At 39.1% G+C, this 25,428-nt stretch overlaps 1 protein-coding gene across 2 annotated transcripts in view; it reads right to left on the reverse strand.

Moving 5' to 3' along the window:
• Window positions 1–2,464: 2,464 nt before the first annotated feature.
• Window positions 2,465–25,428, reverse strand: part of LOC126249557 (uncharacterized) — a 250,615-nt gene continuing 227,651 nt past the window's right edge. Inside the window, exon 11 of one of the 2 annotated variants that reach the window (XM_049951221.1) lies at window positions 2,465–4,968. In XM_049951221.1, the coding sequence (XP_049807178.1) occupies window positions 4,144–4,968 (825 nt within the window). In that variant the 3' untranslated portion in view covers window positions 2,465–4,143. The remainder of the gene's footprint in view (window positions 4,969–25,428) is intronic. The other variant, XM_049951220.1, reaches the window with a different exon arrangement.

The raw sequence follows: 25,428 nt of genomic DNA on the forward strand, positions 1-25,428 counted from the left end.
TGGAGAGACCGATTGCATTTGAGGCATCGGCCATTGCTGCAACATGTCCAAGTAGGAATATCCACTGACAGTGCTCTCGGCAAAGAAGAATGGCCCGTACAGTTTTCAATGTGACAAGGCACAAAAACATTTACCTTTGGGGAATCACACTCAAATACAATGCATTCATGTGGATGTTTTGTATCCCACATTTGACAATTATGATTGTTCACTTTCCCATTAGTGTGAAAAATGGCTTCATCGCTAAAAATGAAGTGATCAACAATGCCATCCCATCCTCATCCAATTGGTGCAACTGCGAGCAAAACTCAAAATGCTTGTCTTTGTCGTTGTCATTGAGCTTCTGCACTAGCTCCAATTTCAATGGTTTCATAGACAGCTTCTGTCGCAAGACTTTCCACACTGTCATTGGAGCCATTTCGAGTTCACGAGATGCACAACACACAGATTTCTTTGGACTCCTTTATGAATGTCTCTCATATGCACTCCACATTCACTTCACTCACACTGGGACGTCCGCTTCTCTTTGCCGGGCACAAGCAACCCACCGTAACGAATTTGTTGTGCCAGTGGTAAATGGTCTTCCTTGTTGATGGCTTCTTACCGTACTTTGTTCTAAATATCTGTTGAACAGCTGTAGCACACTTGTTTTTGTTGAACTCCCACTGACTATCGGCAAATTACCAAACTACGCTGTGGCAGTATACATGAAAAAAACTTTCAGGGTTTCTCTTCAAAATGACATATGTATGATATCTGTACAATGTTTGGTTCTTGTGCAATAAATAATTGAAAGTGTTCCCGAACTCTATGTACACCCTGTATACAACAAGCTTCACATCAGTACAACAAAGGAAATTAATAACATACAGGTATACAAAAGGAACTAAAACCATTCCTCAGAAAACAAACTTTTATAAAATGAATGCATTCCTAGAGTAATAAGGCATCCTTTTGAGTAAAAATAGAGGAAAGAAAATTGTAATGTTATGAATACAAAATTGTGTACTTCTAACATAAATTACTGATAACACGTAAATTTATTTATATCATAGGTTAAAATGTATACTACAATTTATTCTCCACTATTAAGCATTCACGTTAAATTACTCTTGTGATGAAGATAAAAAATTTGTATTTTAATTTAAATCATAATGACAAAACGTAAATTTCATTACGTTATTGTGGCACTGGGATAAAAATGTGTACTTCCACTCATTCTGCTATTTTAAGCATTCACATGCAGGTTTTAATATTGTCTGCAATCAATAGTTCATAGAAAATACTTATTTGTATGATATATCAAGTGCTCACATAATTTTGTATTATTTCACTTGACTTGTCCTATATTACTAGTACACCCTACGTACAATATGTGATCAACAGGGCCAAATAAAAAATCAAACCACCATTCGCAATATTTTCTCACTATCTGTTAGAAATTTAAACAGTTCTGATGTCACGTTCATTGAAAGCCATTTTTTGTTACAAAGTACTGCATAATCTTCATTCTACAGCCTTTGACACATTTTGCCATAAGCAGATACTTGCGTGTGCACTGCGCTTTGTTGTTGTACACTGTGCATTTCCTTTGCAACTAGTGTGTGTGTGTGTGTGTGTGTGTGTGTGTGTGTGTGTGTGTGTTTGTGTTTGTTTGTTTCACTGCAATAACAGGCTAACGTACAATTCTTTGTTAGAGTATCAGTTATCACCAGTTAAACATCACAAAACTTTAACTGAAAACCAAAACAATGAAAAATTCCCATGTTTTTCTTGGATTTTTCCCAGATGAAAAGATTCCCGCATTTTTCCCATATTCCTGGTTTGTCCCGGGGCATACACAACTGTATTTGTTGTGCAGCAGTTGGAATCACTGCTTCTTCATAATCACTCATAATGAACAATAAGAGAGTAAAATAATCACTCTGCACTCAACATTATGACTGAAATGAAGTCTAATTGTTAAGGACACAACACGATCTGCAGAGAACGAAGACAAAAAAGTCAATGACTCACAACTGGTTGTGTGTTACACGGTTCACTTTGGCTCACTACGGTGCATCTGACCTTGACCCACCTTTATTAACACTCCAAACTTTAATAGCCAAAAGAATTCACAATCTAACAGCATATATGAGTTTTACTTTTCAATGTAGTTCCAGGTTTTTTTGGGAAAAAAATTGCTAAGAAACAAGAGTTACTTTCATTCTGGCCACATGAGATTACTGAACACTGCCTACTCTGCACAAATAAACAAGATGGCATGCTCTCACGGAAACATGCTCTCTGGGTCACTGCTTTAGGAAATTTTGACCAAATGCTCAATCCAACTGTTAAATTACAATTAACAATAATTTTCCAAAAGGAGGTACACAAGTACACACTACTTAACAAACAAACCATTAATTTTTAAATTATTTTATTTTGTGTTTCTTGTACACAGACATATCTCATTCATGAAAGGTATAATAATTAAAAATACATTACAACTGTTTTGACTGGACGTGCCATCAAGTGAAGTGCAACCAACTGTTTGACAATTATGATTTTATGAAAATAAAAATATTTAACAACTGTGGGTAATTTTGTTTTTGAATTACCAATAAGATATGAAAACACAAAATGTTAACATTAAAGCTAAGAAATAAATTATGAACACATTTGGAAGAGTAACAAATTACCAAGGCTTGTGCCGTCATATTTATTGTCAACATATAAATATTCCCTGACTTTAAAAAAATGCTTCAAACAAAACAATGAAACACATTTCAAACAAGGGGGTAAATCACATTTACAATAAAAACGGTAAACTGCATTTAAAACAAAAATGCAGTATGGGTCTGAAAACTAAAACAGTATTCAAAAGAAATGGGAATCATCTAACAATCAATCTGTCAAGTCAATTAAACAATAAACCTGTAAAATTATGAATACTTTAACACACTTTACAGTTCACATACTGAGATACTGATGTAGCCCGTGTCATTGGTATCATATGAGCAATATTGGAACTTTACACACACACACAAACACACACACACACAACATTATTAGTTTCAACCAATCATCTCTTATCTTAGAGTACAAAAATGAAGCAGCCTGCTTAAACACCCTGTATGTGTGAAAGTTGTGTGTGGTCAACTACATGGGATTTATAACTAACTACATGGTAATCATGTACAGTTACATGGGGTTTAAAACTAACATCATACTAATCGTGCATGGTCACCTACATAGGATTAATAACTAACAACATGAGAGAGAGAGAGAGAGAATTTCAAGACTATGGACACTCGTAACATGACTTTAAAAGGACAAAGCAACAACATGCATAAATTGTGAGAAGGCAAAGAGGGGACTGATTTTGTCAACTATCCAGACAAGAAGAAAATTTCTGTAAGCAGTGGATACATATATATTTGCCAAACCATAAAATGCTTCTACAATATAAACTGATTTGTTGTCACTGTAGAAACATTCATGACTTAACAAAAATGTATACAAAGTCTATTTCACTGCCACAGCCACTACAGTTTCATAACATTACAAGTTTCTACCAGTCATTGGGCATCATCTTACTTTAATAAATTAAGCAGCATTATCTTCAACTTTATCCTGCAGGTACATATCATGGTATGGCAACATGGCCCTTTTCCACTGCTTGCAGATTTTTTCCTTCTTGTATGGAAAGTTAGCGAACACAGTGTCCTCTTAGTTATTGTAATTTTTGCAGACTTTAAAATCAAATTTACATCTGTCATTAGATGTTTGACACCCCTCTTTCCTACTGGCACAGTAACATTTTGACTGGCCATAATCTGGGGACTGGTTACATCTTTTATCATGCATGCCATGATCAAGTGTCCTTTTCTTACATCAACTAACAGTTTCGTCATTTTAGTTTTAAATTCCATGGAATTGACAATTCTACGTTTTTAAGTATACTGCTTCATTTATTATAATCTCAAGATGGATGATAACAAGTAGAAATCAGTAATGTCGTGAAATTATATAGATATAGTCAATTAAATAAAATTATATTGTCAATTAAATAAAATTCACACAAACTATTACCTACAGATTTCTTCACCAAACCGAGATGACACATTTTTCAATATTGTAACCATCATACAATTGTGCCCTTCAAATTCTGTCTTTCAGCATTAAGGTAGGTATGAAATTGCCTGACCTGGTGAAACTCGTTCCTCTAGTCAAATAAACATGTTTTCTTCTAACACCCAGGTCCTTTAACTCTCGTGTAAATGTGTTTGGGCTACACATTTTGACTTTCTTAACTTTTTTACTTTCAGGCGAAGCCACATCTGTAGGTGCAACAGCATGTGTTCTAAAATTCTGTAAGTTTGCAGGACCTGAACGAAAGAAGTCTGCACAACCTGGAGGAAAGAAGTCTGCAGAACTTGAACGAAAGAAGTCTGCAGCACCTGGAGGAAAGAAGTTGGCAGAACCTGGAGAAAAGAAGTTTGCAGAACCTGGAGAAAAAGATATTGGCCTGTCTATACGGAATGGTGACTGACGCATGTTATCTATCTGAACAGAGAATGGCAAATCATTAACATTATTGTGAGAAATCATCGTTGATGTTTCTGAATATTTTGACAGACTTCTCCGGTTTTTAGCACCTCGTGTATAGTGACAAGTCATCATTGATGTTTCTGTATATGTTGACAGACTTGTCTGGTTTTTAGCACCTTGTGTACGTTTCAAACCCCTGACATCACTTTTCTTTTTTAAACAGATAGTTCCAGTGGCTGAACCACTCTGGCTGTCAGAAGAAATAGTTTTCTTCATACATTTTCCTTTTACCTTACACCCACCTATCAATTTTCTGTTACAATTATCTGTCTTCTTTGGAGCACATGACTGTGCTGCTTCTTGTTCCGACAAAGGACATCCAGGAACTGATAAATCACTTTTGGACTGTAAGCAGTTTTGATCACAGTGAACCACCTGCAAGAAAATTCAACAGAAATTACATTAATGCATTGACCAAAGTGGTGATTTTATGCACTGCCCTGCCTGCATAGCTAACTGCTCAGAGCCAAGAATGGTAATAACTTAAAAAAAGAGATTAGATACATTAAATTTAAGAAAGTGATAAGACTGAACCAACATCCTAAAAAAGTAAGTATTTGTATGTGAAAATCCGAACGATGAGGAGGGATAGGAGGAACAAAATGGCAAAAAATGGTATTCTCATGATATACTCTTATTACTGTCACAGGAGACTGTGTCTTCACTTCAACTCCTTAGACACTAGGTAGATTTGAAGTAGTGCATTTAAAGATAGTACGCAATACTGATGAATTCTAATTACGCTAGTGACATTCCGTTTTGATTTCTAGTAGGTCAAGTCAAACACCACCTTATTTAATTATGAGTTTACTCTGTTTAACAATATTTTTGAACAAAATCACATTAACAAACCTGTTTTTCAGAAATTCCCACTTGGACAAATATTGCCACTGATTCTGGTGAAACAATCACAACGGGGAGAAAACTACTGAAAGACTTTTTAAATGAACCCACATTCAAGGGAAAGTTCACTTTTGAGGAATAAATAAGAAACAATTTACAAATTAAAACCCATACTAGATTAAATTGTTGCTTTTATTTTCAATCAGGTGAACCTAAATAACTTAAATAAATTACAGAAATTTGCAGTCAATTATTTTGGTTGACAATACACACCATTAAATTCGATTACCGGTTTCGATTGTTCACACAACCAACCTCACATCAGAAAGAACAAGCAGAAACAGAAAACTGCTTCAGGTAAAACTGACTTAAACAGTTTTCAGAAATATATATACTTCAATGTAAAGCAACATACAAAAAGTAACAACACATCTATCGTGGTAAACACACTGTGTCAACGAATACAGTAAGGTTAGAACGCACTGTCTGCATATCTTGATACTACCATAAGAAAGGAAAAACAACTATCAGATGAACATGAACCATAATCAATTTTACGGCTTTACAAAAATAGGGAAGTAATGAACATGAAAGACCTACCATTCTCATATAACAGACAACTTCAATAATGTGCTGTGAACACCAACGAGATAAAAAAAGAGTTTGTGCCTACAACTATAGGTCCCCAAGAAACAAATAATTTCATTATCATTAATGAAATAAATCAGTATAGGAGGTACAAATTGAGATAAACAGAGTACATTAATAATAAGAAAGAAAGAAACAATACCATGCTTATTAAAACCCCACTTCAATATAAAATTTTTACACTTCTTCGTTATGAAACGTAACTTGTAAAAACCAAGAAGATGAAATACATAGGCATGCAAAGTAGAACAAACTTTTTTGAGACCAATTCAAATCCATAAACAGACTGACAGCTGTAAAGATCAACCAAGAATTGCCAGAGAAGCCAGCAGGTTGCACACAATCATGCAGTTACAAAACTTATAAAGTAGAAGACATATAATTACAGTAATGAGGGATAAAGGTGGGGATTAAGAACTAGAATAAAAGAAAAACATATAATGTTGAAATCGTAGTGATTAAGTCATGACCACCAAGAGACAACAGTTGCTAACAGAAAGCAATATATTTAACTATTGTTAAAAGCCAAGGAGCATAATATTGTCACTTAGAAGAAGGTGTAATTAGATGAATGACGAACACTAACGTCACTTAAAGAAGGTTTATTCAGCACTTGCACATACAAGAGCGTGGAGTGAACTGCCTCCAGCCAGAACACAAATGGTATATACACAGTTACAGAACATTCCAGTACAGTGATTCTTGACTTCTGTGGATACTTCCTGAATCTACTCGAACCGAATTTAGAAATTAAAATTTTTCAGTTCAGGTGAGTTTTGAACTCACGGCACTCCATACAACAGTCTATTATCATAACCGCGACACTACAGTGACTGTACTACTCAGTTTCTTCCGTGACAATGCTCCCTCCTTAAGAGAACAACATCCCAGTGTTACATCCTCCTAGTCCGGGAACGAGTCATCGGTCCTGCATACTGCGACTCCCGATGACTGATGTTCGTCCTGGCAATGATCTTCTTAGAACTTCCTTTGGCGCTACACTCTTCATCAGTTTTCCACTTGTTGCCTGTTGCTGGAGCTTCGAATTTACCCTGGGTTGCAGGATCCTTAAAGGGCTTCATTCAAAGGACTTGGACCGTATCTCTGATCTTTCGTCATCTTGTGTTGGGATCAAAAACTTCAACTTCATAAGTAACATCAGACAACTGTCTTACAACCTTATAAGGTCCAAAGTAGCGCCTGAGGAGCTTCTCAGAAAGACCAACCTTCCGAACAGGAGTGAAGATCCAGACAAGGTCATCAGGCTGGTAGACAACAGGGCAGTGGCTCGCGTCATACCTTCGGTGATAGTTTTCTTGACCCTGCAGCGTGGGGAGTCCAGCTAACTGCCGAGCTTCCTCAGCTCTGGTTAACACCTGGCCAATGTATTCCTCGTCCACGTTATCAGGATGTAATGGAAACATAGTGTCCATCGTCGTCGTCGCCTCACGCCCATGCACCAGGACAAATGGTGTAAATCCTGTGGTGTCTTGTTTGGCAGTGTTGTAGGAAAACGTCATGAAAGGTAGCATGTCGAAAACGTCATGAAAGGTAGCATGTCGGCCAAGGTCTTATTAAGGCACTCAGTAAGCCTGTTAGTTTGCGGACGGTAGGCAGTCGTCATGTGATGAATAATGTTGCACCAACTGTTTATCTCTGTCACAAGATTTGATTGAAAAACTTTCCTCGGTCCGTAATTAACGACCTTGCGGCACCGTGTTTTATTACAATGTCTTCCACGATGAATTTGGCTACCTTGAACACTTCGGCTGTTTTCACGGCTTTTGTAATGGCATAGCATGTCAGATAATCAGTGCAAACAATAATCCATTTATTGCCCCTAACAGATATTGGAAATCATCCGAGGAGGTCAATCCTAACACGCTGGTAAGGCATTTTGGCTGGTGGAATTGGTATGAGTCGGCCAAGTGGTTTCTGAGGAACTGCCTTTCTCCTCTGGCACCCTTGGCAGTGTGACATGTAATAACGAACACTCTTAAATAAACCTGGCCAGAAAAATCTCTTACGGATCCTATCAAATGTCTTAATAAATCCTAAATGTCCGGCCTCACGTGTGTCATGAAATTTCTGTAGAACATCTAAGTGCATGTGTTTAGGAATCACTGGTAGCCACCTCTTTCCAAATGGATCAAAGTTTTTCTTGCAAAGTAATCCATTAACTACCTTAAATTGTTCTTTCACATCCTCTAACCGATTTAAGGCAAGCATAATTGGAGATATATTGGTGTCCTCCTTCTGCTCACCAAAGAGATCCTGGAGTGCAGCGAGGCAGTCACTATCTTCAGCAAAGTCCTGATGGTCCTGCACAGGGTTTCTTGAGAGACAGTCGGCATCTTGTTGTTTTCTCCCACTTTTGTACACTATGGTAATGTCATACTCTTGAAGACGTAGTGCCCACCTGGCGAGTCGTCCTGTTGGATCCTTAAGACTTGTCAACCAACAAAGTGAATGATGGTATGTAACAACTGTGAATGGCCTTCCACAGAGATACTGTTGTAATTTGCATATGGCCCAGATCACAGCAAGACATTCTCTTTCTGTAGTTGAGTAGTTTCTCTCGGCTTTTGTAAGCGTCCCGAAATTTGCACCAGAACAGCACCGATCCCATACCCACTGGCATCTGTGTGTAGTTCTGTAGGTGCTCTCTCATCATACAGACCAAGTACAGGGTCTGTCGTTAGAACTTTTTGCAGCACATTGAAAGAATGCACCACCCCAGATAAAGCTAGCATTTGCTTTTAACAACCCTTGGAGTGGCCTGGCTTTGATACAAAAGTCTTTGATAAAACGATGGTAATAAGAACATAATCCAAGGAAGCTTCTCACATCTCTAATACTTTTAGGAACAGTAAATTCCGTTATAGATCTCACCTTTTCTGGGTCTAGCTGCACACCCTCATTTCACACAAAGTGTCCAAGTATTTTGATTTCTTTTGCTCCAAAGAGACACTTTCTTGGATTAAGTTTCAGTCCGCATTGTTGGAGACACTTAAGAATGGCCCTCAGTCCTTTTATGTGTTCATCAAATGTCTCTGAGAACACTATAATGTCATCTAAATAACAAAGACACATCGTCCACTTCAGATGACGAAGAAGATTATCCATAATCCATTCAAAAGTTGCAGGTGCATTACACAAACCAAACGGCACTACCTTAAACTCCTACAGGCCCAGAGGGGTGATGAATGCAGTTTTCTCACGATCAGCCTATTCTGCTTCGATTTGCCAGTATCCCGAGTACATGTCCATCATTGAGAAAAATTTAGCCCCCTTCAGACAATCTAGTGTATCGTCAATTCATGGAAGAGGATAAACGTCCTTTTTAGTTATCTTATTAAGTTTCCTGTAATCAACACGAAAGTGCCAACTGCCATCCTTCTTTTGACGAGAACCGCTGGTGACGACCATGGGCTCTGTGAAGGCTGAATGATGTCATTCTTCATCATTTTCTCTACCTCGTCGTGAATTATTCTACGTTCCGTTGCTGACACACGGTATGCTCTCTAGCTTATTGGTTGATGGTCTCCAGTGCTTCACTATCGATTTGTCTAAGTTGCTCTTCACCTGTGGATTGAAGCATTCACAGAACTCTTGAAGAATGGCAAGTTGCTTCTTCTGTTATTCCTTAGTGAGATCTGGTGATATTCGAGCTAGAAGATCTTGTCTCGTAGTGGTGGCGTCAATTTCGCCCACAGACTCGGCATCAGAGGTTTCTATGACGCTCGGCTGTTCTGCAATTAACAGATCAGCATTTGCTATGCACATGCATCTTGGAAGAATCTGCGGTTCTTGGAAACAGTTAACTATCCACAATTCACTGAATCCGTTCTTAAATGGGACGACAGAGGCTGGGATCACCAAGTTATTCTTCAGTGGTGTGCTTCTCTTACATTCCACTACAAGATCCATGGGTTGATGCATGGCATGACACATGACAGTTACCTTTCTAGTGCTGACTGCAGGAATGATCACTTCATCCAGCACACAGAGTCTACATACTCAGATGTGCATCTTCCTGTCCACAGTATCTCATCTCATCTAGCATAATCTCAGAGCGACCACAATCTGTAATTGCCTGAAAAGCTTGCAAAAAGTCCCATCTGAGAATGACGTCATGACTACACTCTTGTAAGACGATGAATTCTAAGGACTGTGTGTGGTCACTTATAGCCACACAAATGACACATCTTCCTGTAGGTTTTACATACTTCCCATTAACCATCTTCAGCAGAGATATTTTGTTGTCTAGCCCCAAGTGCCTCATTTGAAGATACCAAAATTACAATATTAACAAATGAAGAGGTAGAATGTTTGGATAAAAACACTGAAGCCCGAGCTGTTGGGGATAAACAAAGGAAAGCTAAAGTAAAGAATGATGATAATTTGATTTTCCAGGAATGTAGTAGGGAGGATGAGACAGAAATGGGGGAAATTAAAAGGATCACTTCTGGAACTGAGGATAAGGTAAGATAGGTGATATTGGGGAGGGGCAGACAAAGATTTCTTTGGGACATTTTCAGTAATGCAAGTACAGAGTAAGAGTAACTTTGACAACATAGTTTGTGATCTCAATGGAGATGTAAATTTGATTTCTGTTGTAAATGAAGTTAGGAGCCAAGTTATGACAAATGGTCAGAAAAGAGAAAGTTGAGAAAGAGTAGTGCTAGCATTAAAAAAAAGACTGAAATGAGGGGGCCTATGTTTCAGAGACATCCAAATATTTGATGAAACTTACCACACAATTTTAGATGTGTACTTATTTGAGGATAGAAAGAGTGAAGTAATGAAAGTCTGTCAGATGTAGCCAGGAAATTGTGGGAGATCTGAGGAAAGTGTGAAAGAACACAGTGAGAAATAATTAGCACACACTGAAACATTCAGACAATGCATGGAATGGAAGTGAGTTTTCTGAAGTGTTGGTAGGGAAAATGCCTTATCAGAATAGATGTGGGTTGGTAGATCAGAACTATAGATTACAGAATTTCTTGATCAGCTGTGACAAAGCAGACCTCAGGGTGTCTTTAGTGAATATGTGCAGTAGCATGCATAGGGCCCCTAGCTTTTGCAGTGCTGTTTCTTTCTTTAGTTTTCTGCACTGCTTCCCACTCTTCAACTATCTTATAAATCTGTCACAACAACTCTTCAACTATTGAACTACCCAGATTAAGTATCAGGTAGTTATAACTTGATTTGACTATATTCCCGAACATGACATAATTTCTGATAAAAGTTAATGATAGGTGAATGGTTTGACAAACAGCAAGAACAAAGTAAATGTTTGTGAACAGCTTTATGCAGGAAATTTGAGAGTATTGATAAAAGGCAATGCTGGTATAGTGGCTTGGCAAGAAAAAAACTGGTCTGGGCTGTGTAGTTTGAACAGTAATAACAAATAACCTAGAGTATTTTGTTGTTGTGTAATAATGATTGAAGACAGGAAAGAATTTGTAATGCATAACATGTATTTGTAGTACAGTAACTGAGAAGTGTGATTACATTGCTGATATAAATGAATGAGAGAAAATGAAGTAATAGCTGGATGAAGTCAGGAATTCTGATGGGCAACATTTAACAAAGGTTTTACGCAATCAGTAATTGTTAGTGATGAAATGGATACAGTAATATTAGAAATGATGGTGGTAGGAACATGAGATAAAGAGAAACAGAGAATAGAAAAACAAGAAAAGAGGAAGGGCAGAAAATATTATAAAAGGAAAGTGTTAAAGACCTGTCATAATGTAATCAGAATGTGTGAATGGAATTCAGTAAAGGGGGAGGGTGGGGGGTGTAAATAATGTGAGAATATGTTACAAGGGACCAGCAACTGTCCATCATTATCATAGGAGCTTCAGTTAAAATGAAAAAAGATGCACGGCAATAACAAATTTCAGCAGGATAAGAACTGGAGAATCTAAATAAGACAGAGTTTTGTAAATTTGCTCATAAATAAATACAATTCCTCACTGTATCCAAAAAAGACGAACTGAAGTGTAGATAGTGTGCAATTTTATTCTTGAATCATAAATTTGAATTTTTTTTTTTTTTAATCTATTAGATGCAAATGAGGGAATAACACTGGAAAAGATAGCAGTAGGGAGGGAGTTAAGTTATGTTGTAAATAGAATTTGTAAGTGTCTGCCAATCTTCAATTGACCGCATAGGTTAATAATAAGAGATAGACTGAGCAATTACTTGCAAGTCGAAGCAGCAAGCAATAAGCCCACAGCACCGCTAGGTAGAGATATGAATGTGTAGAAGCAGGAACTTTGTGTGTGAGGAGTTGAGAAAACAGAAACTAACATGCAAGGACTGAAAACAATAAGAGCCAAAAAGCAATGCTATCTTAAATTATTATGTTTTGTTTTAGTCAATGTAGGATAGCTGAAGTTTGTTCTTTCACAGACTGTCATGTTATTTGTATTATTGGTGGAATAATTTTGGAATTTAGGAGAAATGAAATGTTATTTTTCTGTTTGATTATGGTAATGACAATCTGTCTTTAATTTTGTATATGCTCAATGCATATGCATGATTACATGTGGTACACAAACAACATACTTCATTTGTGTCTGAGACATTATACCATGAGAGATTCGAGAGAATATCACATGATAAACTGGGGCACATGTGAAGATAACACTACAGTACAATATAGCTTTTCTCCTGTGCTTTCTTTCCTTTAATTTATTATAGAATATATTTTAACTTCGTTTCCTTGTGCAACTTTGTTTTTGTTTGCACCACAGAGTTGATATGGATGGAACTGCTATTTTCATTTTTTTGGTACTGCGTGTTCAAACATTTATTAATATGTTATTCAAAATTATTTTCCATTGTCAGCATAAGGTGAAGTTCTACTTTCATATACGATTGTGAATTGTTCTACTGGGTGTAATTATAAGTGAGATGCATTGAGCTGTAGAAACATATCAATATGTCGATAAAGAAAAACAAAGAGAGTGGAGAGTTGGGGGTTGATTTGGAAGAGGAGACCAAACTGCGAGGTCATCGGTCTCATCAGGTTTGGGAAGGAAGTCAGCCGTGCCCTTTCAAGGGAACCATCCCGTCATTTGCCTGAAGCGATTTAGGGAAATCATGGAAAACCCAAATCAGGATGGCCAGACGCGGGATTGAACCATCATCCTCTGGAATGCAAGTCCAGTGTGCTAACCAATGCGCCACCTCGCTCGGTAGAGAGTGGAGAGAGAGAACAGAAGGTGATTGTCCGGCCTGTGTGAACAGAAGTGCTACGTCCTTGGCCAATGTTTGACAACTTGTATCATGTTGATACACATTTTTTAATCAGTATATATTGTGGACAAAGAAACTAATATCCAAACATGTCTCATTGCTTCTCATTCTGAACTGATACACAGCACATTAATCTTAAAACTATGACATGCATATCTCAAACCACATGACTGCTGTACATGCAATCATGGAAGGCCTCTCTTCAACTTCCAGCAGGGGGCACTACGAACACTTCTTTTGTCCAACTGTGAGTGCTTCTCTGCAGATGCATAATTTCTGCCTGTAATGCCGATAAATTTCAGAACCACTATGCACGTATTACCAGTCACATTTCGCAGCCGTGATGACAGCAACTACTACTACCTGATGATAGTGAACAGTTGCTTCAATAAAATAGTGTGGGATTTGCACAATGTTATCCAGCAGCAAATCCAAGAAGTGTATTTGCCACTGTTTACACAGTTAAAGTCATGTAATAATAACCTGTGTTAATATCAAAGGACTGTGCCACTAAATGTTGTACAATGCTGCCAATATACAAACTGCATAGTTTGTTGCCAGTTAGAAAATAGTTGGTATTATTTAACGCTGCTGATTAGTATGACGAAGGATGGCCATTATACTTGACAGTCTATGCTAATAAATGCTAGAAGTGTGTAAAAGGTAAAGCGTTTGACATGGTGCTCCACTGCGGTCTGTTAATGAAGGTACAAGCATAAGCAATAAGTTTACAGATATGTGAGTGGCTTGCAGACTTCTTAAATAATAGAACCCACAGTATTTTGGCTCGATGATGAGTGTTCATCGGAGACAAGGGTATCGTCAGGGAAATGTGATAGGACCGCTGCTGTTCTCTATATACATAAACAATTTGGCGGGCAGGATGGGCAGCAATCTGCAGTTGTTTGGTGATGATGCCATGGTATACAGTAAGTTGTCAAAGTTGAGTGACTGCAGTAAGATAGAAGATGACTTAGACAAAATTTCCAGTTGGTGTGATGCATGGCAGCTAGTCCTAAATGTGGAAAAATGTAAGTTGCTGCGCATGAGTAGGAAGATCAAACCAGTGATGTTCGGATACAGTATTACTAGTGTCCTGCTTGACACAGTCATGTTGTTTAAACATCTGGATGTAATGTTGCAAAGCAATAAGAGATGGAACAAGCATGTGAGAACTGTGGTAGGGAAGGCAAATGGTCGATTTTTGGTTTACTGCAAGAATTTTAGGAAAGAGTGGTTCACGTGTAAAGGAGGTTGCATATAGAACGCTAGTGCGAGCTGTTCTCAAGTACTGTTCGAGTGTTTGGTATCTGTACCAGATCGCATTGAAGGAAGACATCACAGCAATTCAGAGGCGGGCTGCTAGATTTGTTACCGGCAGGTTCAAACAACACGTAAGTATTACGAAGATGCTTCGGAAAATCAAATGGGAATCCCAGGAGGGAAGGCGACATTCTTTTCAAGAAACACTATTGAGAAAATTAAGAGTACCGGCATTTGAAGCCGATGGGCAAACGATTCTACTGCCACCAACATACATTATGTGTAAGAGCCACGAAGATAAGATACGAGAAATTACAGCTCATGTGAAGGCAGACAGTCATTTTTCCCTCACTATTTGTCAGTGGAACAGGAAAGAAAATGATTAGAATTCTTTCCTGAAGTCATTTACTAAGCATTTTTAAAGTTGCAGCAATGACATTATTTGAGACTAATTTTTGATGTTGTTCATACTTTTGGACGTGTATTCAAAATTTCCACAGTTATATTGTACACAGTCTTCATCAGCTAAGACTACAGAAAGGTGCTTTCACACGTCTTCTCTATCAAGAGACTGTCACCAAAAATGTACCCCAATTTATCTAGTCTTCAGTAAGTTTTAGGCCAACAAGGGAATCAATAACTCCTTACTGATCCACTCCACCAACATTTCAATAATGTGTTAGAACAGATAGTACACAAGCTGAAAGAGAATATGAAGTTGGCAATTCAGTCAGCATGCACAGAGAATGTTTTCACATTATTTATTTATTTATTTTTAGTACTTTCGAGCCATACTGATCACAGAGAAGAGTATAGTGGAACAACTGCAGGGCATAGTACTAGAGATCCTCCTCCATTTCTTCAGTCCTCCACTACAGATCCTCCTCAATTCCTTCAGACCTCAACAACTTAAGCAGACACCAACACACTGCCAGTTCCAAATTGACACTACTGTCAGGCACAGACATCCGAATGGCAACAAGGATGGGTGCCTGAAATAGTCACTGAAACTCGGGGGTGAAACCTGTACCAAATGGGAGCAGATGCCTACAAGAGGCAGTGTTACTAGATTAACTTTAGCCCAAGCAACACCCTGCCCATATAGCCTCCACATCTGTACCACATACACCAATCTCACACACACACACACACACACACACACACACACACACACACACACCTTTGGTATTTGGAAGGTTACCACAGTACTGTGCAGAAAAACTGCCCTTGAAGCTTTGAAGCACCATAATCTATTCAGTATTGTTCTAGCAAATGACAGGAAATCTTGAATGGTGATATGATTGCTTCAGCATGCAAGCATCATTGGAATAGTGATACTAAAGTGATCCACATCCCAGTGTACTTTTTATGTTGCTGAGCATCCATTCTGGCAGTTTTCTTTCTGACACACCTCTTTCTATAAGGTAGAGATAATTAGAAAGTGATCACTGGAGTGGGGATTGACCACCACCTCTCACTAAGGAAATCTGTGAGTGGAAAGAGAGCAAATTGCTGAATCATTGGCAGAGAATCACTCTGCCACTGTCACTCTGCCACTGTATTACAATGTGTCACTTTTCCTGCATTAAAGTGGCATGTATTCTCCAAATGTAAGATCGTCACTCACTCTAGTGTGGGCAAGAAGGCTCATAGCACATTATCCACTTCTACACACACTGCTTGACAAAAAAAGTGAAAAAAAAAAAAATGAAACTTCACGAGTTCAGAAGTTATTTCAGCGACTACAAAATCAAGTCAAATTTACTACAAACTTGGCAGTGCGAGATTGCACTCCTTTTGACCTGGGTGCATGCACTAATTCAGTTAGGAAGGGTATCATCAGGCTGATGTATCCTCTCCTGGGGCACACTAATCCTTAATATCGTACATACTGGCACTGGGACGAAGTTGACATCCAACCTGGTCCAACACGTTCTATAGAAGACAGATCTGGAAATATTATTGGTCACAGAAGTACCTCAATATCACACAGAAAGTTCATAGTCATACAAACCATGTGTGGATGAGCAATGTCTGATGAAAAAAGGCACCACGATACTGTCACACGAGAGGTAACACACGAGGATGCAACATGTCCACAATGTACCGTTGTGCTGCCAGAGTACCCTCAATCACTATCAGCCATGAACTGAAGTCATACCTGATGGTTCCCCACACTATAATGACATAATAACACAGCTGTGCCTCTGCAAAACACCAAAGAATTGGGCCTCTCCCTAGATCACCACCATAATCACAGGCAATGGTCATCTGGGGTATTGCAGAATTTCAATTCATTGCTGAACACGCCGAGATGCCATTTATCATCAGTCCATGCTTCCTGGTATTGCCAGCACTCCCAAATCAGCTGTTTGTGTCACGATTTTAATGGCAGCCTATGCACTGAATAGTAATTTCCTAGCCCAACTGCTGCTGGTTTCCCAACAAGGGTGCAGGATGACACAAAATGCTGTAGGGAGTCTTATATGATATGAGCAGTGCTAATGCACTCTGGTAGCTCTTTTACCTGTCAAAAAGAAAAACTGTTAATGATTTACAAACCAGCTGATGATGTGTATGAAGTTACATCAACGTCCAACAATGATCTGGCGACTTCACTCTCTTTTTGCCAGGTAGTGTATTTTCTCTGCCATACAGTGGGTGGCAAAGGGTTCTTGGTACCAATATTCCATCAGAATATTGTGAGATAGTAATATGACTATATACCCTTCATGTGCACCTTAACTTTTAATCCTTATGAAAAATATATGAAGGATGTAATAGAAATGTTAAAGAATCTACTTTGGGTACCAGTACTTTAAATGTATCCAGAAGTGTTTCGAGTGCTTCAGGAGACCAATCTCAGCTTTCTTATAAAGATCCCCATTTAAGTTTCCTGGTCCTCCATTCTATTTTCTTATGGTCTATAGCAAACTGTTAAAATCTTTTGAGTGGCTTTCTGAATTTCTCATTACTTGATACAGACTACAAACACTGGAGCAGTACCTAGAATAGAATGCACTTGAATCCTTCATATAGCTTCCTTTAGATCTTCCCTATAACGGATTTCAGCTCTTTGTAGAACTTCATAGCATTTTGCACCATTACCTACAATTATATAGAAGATGTGGGAGAATCTAGACCTTCACCATTAAACTTGTAATCCAGTATTATCATGTTTACTCTCTTTGTCATGGACACTTCCCCACATACTCTAAAATCTCCCACAGGGAGAAACATAGTTGAGAGAAACAAATGGTGCACACCTATCTGGAATAGCACAAGTACTGCAGTAACAACTGCTCTTAATATGGTAGGTACAACGTTCAATGAGGAATGATGCACACCACTGATAAACACAGCCACCTCTCACTCCTTTTTTCTTGTGGACGTGATAAGTTTCATAGAATAAAATCACTGGAATGATTAAACATCATTGGCAGTCACACTTCAAGAATTAAATGTCTTTTTGAGTTCTACACGAACATGTATCACTGCTGCTTGTAGCTTTGATTCGTCCACACGAACTTGAAAGTCATTCAAATTTCACTGCCTAACTGTAGTACAATTTTTTTTCTATCACTGAGGCTTTTCCTTTTACTTTCACTCTACAGTACAATGGAGAACATGCAGCATGATGATGAAACTTGTCACTTACAACAGAAGAGCATGCTAAAAGTATTTTATTCTTGTATCTTCACTGATACAAAAACTGGTTTCTTCTGCAACTGTGACAGATCATTACAAATCACTGAGGCTGCATGGCATTGTATAATGTGTACAATGACATGTGTATTGTAAGCTTAGCAGCTTTTATTCAATACAGACTGAGTATGTTCTGGTACAAACTAGACATTTTCCTGAACAGTAAACACATGCTAGCTTTCCTCAGAGAAACAGTACTGATTGTGGAAAAACTATTTAGGTGAAACACACCTCCATACCCAGCATCTTGCGAACAACAGATGCAGGTGAAAGGTAGATTTCAGCTTCCTAGATTCCTGAAAGGTGTTCACCATAGTACCACAAGACTGGCTACTAACCAAGATAATATCACAGAAAGTATCTTCAGAAATATGTGATTCACCCACAGAATATTTCACTAAGAGAGCACTGTGTGTTACACTGGATGGCAAACATTCCACAGAAACAAAAGGAATAATAGGTGTGCCACAAGCTAGCATAATAAAATCTCTAATGTTCTCAAGACACACATGATCTATTATATATGATCAGTAGTGTTATAAGATTGATTGCTGATTATGTTGCTGCATATTAGGAAGTATTATCAATAGACGGACGTAAGAAATTGAATAAAGTCTGAGACAAAATTCCTACTTTGTGTAATGTATCTGCAGCTCTCTTTAAATGTAAATAAAAGTACAGGAAGTGAACAAAAATATGGAAACACCAAAACGACAACTCATTAACATGTCTAATATGGTGCTGGAAAACCAAAGGCATTCAAAACACCTTCCAGTTTTGGAATAGGTAAATACAGGTCCTGTATGGTGGGCATCTTAACCTTCTTTCTGAAAAATAGTGGCATGTTCAGGTAATGATGATTGAGGTGTATAGCGTTCATGCACACTTCTCTCCAAAGTAGACACCAAAGGCACAAAAATATTGAGATCTGGTGACAGAGATTGCTAGGAGAGATGTGACAATTCATCCCCGTGCTCATAAAATCCGTCTTGGCCGATGCAAGCTGTGCAAACAGGGATCCTGTTGTCTTGGAATACAGCATTGGGGAGCAAACGTGTTACCATGGGACCTGATCAGCCAAAATGGTTACATAATCCTTGGTGGTAATGCAACCTTGCAGAGTACCCACAGGGTCAATGGAATACCATGATATGCCTGCCCAAATTGTCACCAAACCACAGCCGTGTTTCACTCCTGTGCCTTAAGCTCTGCCAGTAGTTGGAAATGGTGTGAAGCAAGAGTCATCCAATCAAATGACTCTCTTCCATTGCTCCACAGCCCAGGTTTCATAGCTTCGGCACAAGTGTTCCTGTAACGTGCATTTACATCACTGATGTGTGGTTTTCGAATCCCAGTTTTCCCTGCAATTCCCAGCTTATGGAGCTCCCTTCATGTTTTTATGCTGACGGGGTTCATGTGTGCGATATTCAATTATGCAGTGACTTTTTCAGCTGTTATCCTCTTACTTTTTGCCACAATCCTCTTCAATGACCATCTGTCATTATCACTCAAAACACACTTTCATCTGCATTGTGATTTAGCAGATGATATTTTTCTTCTTTTCCTATCTGTAATATAAATCTTCAGCATGGTGCCTCGTGAAACACCAAACACTTCAGCTCCCTTGGTTATGGAAGCATCCACTGTACGAGTAATAACAATTTGCCCAGGTACAAAGTCACTTAGCTCTGACATAATTCATGGTCAAATACAAAAGTGCAACCCGCAGGTTTGGATCAACTATGCATTTCTCGTGGTGTTTTCACATTTTTTACCAATCCATACATGATAATGTCTATAACAAAGTTAAAGAAACTGACAGTATCTTATTACAAGACTGGTGGTGAACATCCTGAGCACGTCACTTCATATAAGTATTTATAGTAACACTAACAAGCAATGTGAAATGGGACGATCACGGAAAATTAGTATTCAAGAAGGCGAATGGAAGACATTTTTGCCAGATACATTCTGGGAAGATGCAAGACCTCCCAGCAGCTCCAAATGCCTTAGGTCCACCTCAAAACCTGACAGCTGAATGCATCTCCCCAGTCGTCCCATTGCGGCTGGGTACAAGAATGCCACAGAACAAACCTCTGCCTTTGCTGACCAACACCTCCTAACTACTGTCCGTAACTTCCCATTCTACATTCAAGATATGTGCCGATATAACACTATCTTTCCCAATATGCTCCTGATATCAAACCTACCACTTCTTTCCTAATCATCCTAACCAAGCACCTCCTGACTCACAATTACTTTTACAGGCCAAATCTATAAAAAAAAAATGCACGATACTGCCATGGGTACCCGCATGGCACCATCCAATGCCAACTTATTTATTGGCCACCTGGAGCAATCCTTCCTATCCAGTCAACACCTAAAATTTCTTGTAGTGTTCAAATCCATTGACGATATTTTCATGATCTGGACTCTTGACAGTGACACCCTTATTTCTTTCCCCTGTAACATCAACAACTACTCCCAAATCTTGTTCACCTGTTCCTTCTCAAATCAATGCACCACTGTCCTACACGTTGCCTCCACCTCTCAGATGGCTACATAAATACATCTGCTTATATCAAGTGCACCAACCATCAACAGTACTTCCACTTGGACATCTGTCACCCGTTCCACATCAAAAAATCTCTTTCTTACAGCCTCGCCACATCTGCAGTGGAAAGCAGGAACTGTTGAAATATGCTGATAACCTTGCCGGAGCTTTTATTAACAGAAAATATCTCATCCAGCTCATTCATAAACAGATCTTCTGGGTTATCTACTCTTCTGATGCCAGTAAACCTGTTAACCAACCACCACTTCTCTGATTACTCAGTATTACCCTGGCATTGCAAAGCTCAACCACGTCCTTCACCAGGGCATCAATTGCCTCTTGTCCTACCCACATCACCAAAGTAGCGTTCCACTGTCCACCCTACCCTCAACTTCTATATCTACATACAAACTCTGCAAGCCAATGCATTGTGCATGGCAGAGGGTACCCTGTACCCCTTTTGCCATTTCATTTCCTTTCCTATTCCACTCAAAATAGAATGAGGGAAAAATGATTGTTTATATGCCTCTGTACATGTCCTAATTCTTATCTTCATGGTCCTTACACGAAATGTATATTGGTGGCAGTAGATCCATTTTGCAGTCAACTTCAAATGCCGGTTCTCTAAATTTTCTCAATAGTTTTTCGTGAAAAGAATGTTGTCTCCCTCCACAGGGTTTCCCATTTGTGTTTATGACGAATCCCCGTAACACTCGTGTTGACAGAACCTAATGATGACAAATCTATCAGTATATCATTGAATTTCTTCAGTGTCTTCCTTTAATACAACCTGGAGGGGGGGTCCCAAACACTTGAGTAATACTCAAGAATGGGTCACACAAGTGTTCTATACACAGTCTTGTTTACAGACAAATGACACTTTCATAAAATTCTCACAGTAAATTGAAGTTGATCATTTGTCTTCCTTACAATCGACCTTACATGCTCTTTCCATTTCATGTCACTTGCAGCATTATGACTAGATATTTAATCGATATGACTTGTCAAGCAGCATACTACCAACACTGTATTCGAACATTAGGGGAGTGTTTTTGTACTCATATGCATTAACTTGCATTTTTCTACATTTAGGGCAAGCTGCCATTCATCACACCAACTAGGACCTATGTCTAAGTCACACTGTATTCCTATACAATAACTCACTGAAGACATCTTCCCATTTACCACATCATCATCAGCAAACAGCTGCATATACTCCTCACCCTCTCCATCAGATCATTATGTACATACAGACATACGGAATAAGAGCGGTCCGACCAGACTTCCTTGGTGCATTTCTGACGATACCCTTGCCTCTGATGAACACCCGCTTTCAAGGACAATGTACTAGGTTGTATTATTTAAGAAGTCTTCAAGTCACTCACATACCTGGGAACATATTCTGTATGATCGTACATTCGTTAACAGTCTGCAGTGGGACACTGTGTCAAATGCTTTCCAGAAATTCACACATATGGAATCTGCCTATTGCCTCCATCCATGCTTTGCAGGAGATTGTGCAAGAAAAGGGCAAGTTGTGCTTCACATGAGTGATGCTTTCTACTAAGGATATTCATCTGTAATTTTGTTGGTCTATTCTTTTACCCTTCTTATATACAGGTTTCTGTGCTTTCTTCCACTCAGTTGGAACTTTGTGCTGGGCAAGAGATTTGTGATAAATGCAAGCTACGTAAGGGTCCAATGCTGTAGAATGCTCTCTGTACCACCAAATTGGGATTTCATCCGGACCTGACACCTTATTTGTGTTCAACTCTTTCAGTTGCTATTTTATGCCAGGTATGCCTATTGCTGTGTCCTCCATATGAGAGTGTAGGCGACAGTCAAGAGATGGTATGTCTGTATGGTTATCCTGCAGGAATGATTTCTTAAATGTGAAATTTAAAATATAAGCTTTCCGTTTGTTGTTTTTATTGCCACACCATACAGATCTATGAGTGTTTAAACAGAGGCCTTTGACCTGCTTAGCAATTTTATGTAGGACCATTATTTTCTTGGGTTCTCGGCAATATCTTTTGCTAAGGTATGATCGTGGTAGCTGTTGGATGCTTTGTGCATTGATCTTTGGCTAGCACACTAATTACCACTAATTTTTGCGTGTTGTCATTTGTGTGTTCTTTTCTGAACTGAGACTTCGAGTCACTGCTTTCTTAGCTTTTCCTGAACTTTGTTATTAAACCATGGTGGGTCTTTATCATCCTTAATCCACTTACTCAGCACATATTTCTCTATTGTATGATTAACAATCAATTTAAACTTTGCCATTATTCCTCTATGTCCATCATATTGGAAATATATGACATCCATTCATTGTCTAAGTGGAATGATAACTACTTATCTGCTCTTTCTAGCAAAACTACTTTCCTAGCCTTCTGAATGGTTTTAGTAAGTGTTGGTGCTGTCATGACATCATGATCACTAATCCTTGTCTCTATAGTGTGTCCAGGAAGAATGGTCAATATTCAGGGGTATGACAACATAGGCTTTAAAATGCACAACTTATGAGCTATAAGCATCACTTTGTCTTCAATATTGTGAAACAAATCTCTTCCACTGCAAGTTTTTGCTTTCCATATTTTGAGAGGAGGTAGCATGGACCAAAACAAGAAAAAATTGTGTAGTAAACATGCACTAAAATGCATACCTTAATAGCTACGAGCACTTCTTCAACAGAAATGTGTGTTCCAAATTAATGAATATGAATGACCGCTCATAGCTCTTAAAGTATTCATTTTAAAGCCCAAATTTACTAGCCTTCTTTCCTTCGAATGAGCATTCCTGTCATATTCCTGAATACTGACCATTCCTGCTGGGACACCCTGTATACTGACACTGCAGATAAGGTCAGGTCTATTTGTTGCTATAGGGCCTAAAATATTTCCAGTGTGTGTGGGATGTCAAAACTAGCTCCTGACAACAGTTTTCACAAACCTTGATTCAAAAGCACTTTCCAAGGCTTCCTGTCCATACCGCATGCAATAAATCCACAGATCTCCCAGTATATACTTGGATAGAGCCACCTCCAACTAATATTGCATAATCTGGGTATTTCTGCACTACAGAACATAGTCTTTCTTTGAATGATTCTAAATCTGTCACAGAGGAATTGGCACAGTTAGGTACAATTTCGAACTCAATACACACAATATTTTCATCAACTGCAATGCCCCCCCCCCCCCCCCCCCACTCTTCCCCACCCATGGCGTCTAATCTTCTTTCATTCCACGCTTTGCTAAATTTTTCAGAGCTTTCTAATTTTGGTCTCAGCCAGCTCTCGGTTCTGAGAATAATTTGAGTGCAACAACTTTTCTGAGGGCAATCCATCACTATTCCAATCCTGCTCCCCCTGGGTCAATTCCTTGTGGTCAGCCCAGGTGCAAGACCTGTCCTCTACACCCACCCACTACTTCCCACCGCAATCCAGTCACAGGACTTTCCTACCCAATAAATGGCAGGACCATGTGCAAAAGCAACCATGTTATGTGCTGATGAGCCAAAACTTTAAGATCACTTACTTAAAAGCATGTTGGTCCACCTAATTCAGCAGTGATTCTGCATGCCATGGATTTGACAAGTACTTGATAGGTTTCCAGGGGTTTGCAGCATCAGATGCCTCTGCACAAGTCACACACTTCTCATAATTTATGGGCAGTTAGTTTGTGGGTGTGGAGCTGGCACCCAATAGCACCCCTGTTTGGTTTCATTGGATTCAGATAAGCCAACTCTGATGGCCAAGACATCAATGGGAGTTCACTACGATGCTTCTCAAACCATTGCAACACTGTTTGGCCTTGTGACAGGGACAGTTATCCTGCTGGAAGATACCACTGCTGGTGGGGAAGACACGACGTGTAACGGGTTCCTGGTGATATTCACATAGTCCACTGTCATGGTGCCTTCGATTACTACCGCAGGTCCCATGGAAGCCCAAATGAATGTCCCCCATAGCATAATACTGCTCCCAACAGTCTGTGTCCGTGGCGCACTGCATGTTTTGACCAGCCGTTCACCTGGATGACAGCGTATCTAGATACGACCATCGACCTGTTTTAACAATAAATTGGATTCATCCGACCAGGAGACATGATTCCGCCAATCCGTGGTCCAATTTCAATGATCCCATGTCCACTGGAATCATCACTGACAATGTTCTTGGGTCAACATAGGAGCAAGTTGGGGTCCTCCACTGCGGAATACCACGTTGAACACTGTGTGCGGTATGAAATGCTCCAAAACAATTGTGCCTGTGCCAACACTGTACTCCGTCATCAGATCTGCCATAGATCACCGCGTACCTATGTTCTGTTATGAGGTATTGATGTCCATCTTCTTGTCTCTTACTTGTGGTATCAGTATTCGTCAACCACTTTCCACAGATGCTCGCGACAGTAGCACGTGAACAGCGGCCAGCTTAGCAGTTTCCAAGATGCTCACTCCCAGGCACTGAGCCACAACAATACGGCTTTTGTCAAAGTCAGATAAGTCGGCAGATTTCTGCATTTGTGCCACTTACCATCGTTAGAATGATTCCC

Source organism: Schistocerca nitens, chromosome 3 (assembly GCF_023898315.1).
Source record: "Schistocerca nitens isolate TAMUIC-IGC-003100 chromosome 3, iqSchNite1.1, whole genome shotgun sequence".
In the NCBI taxonomy this organism is placed as follows: Eukaryota; Metazoa; Arthropoda; class Insecta; order Orthoptera; family Acrididae; genus Schistocerca; species Schistocerca nitens.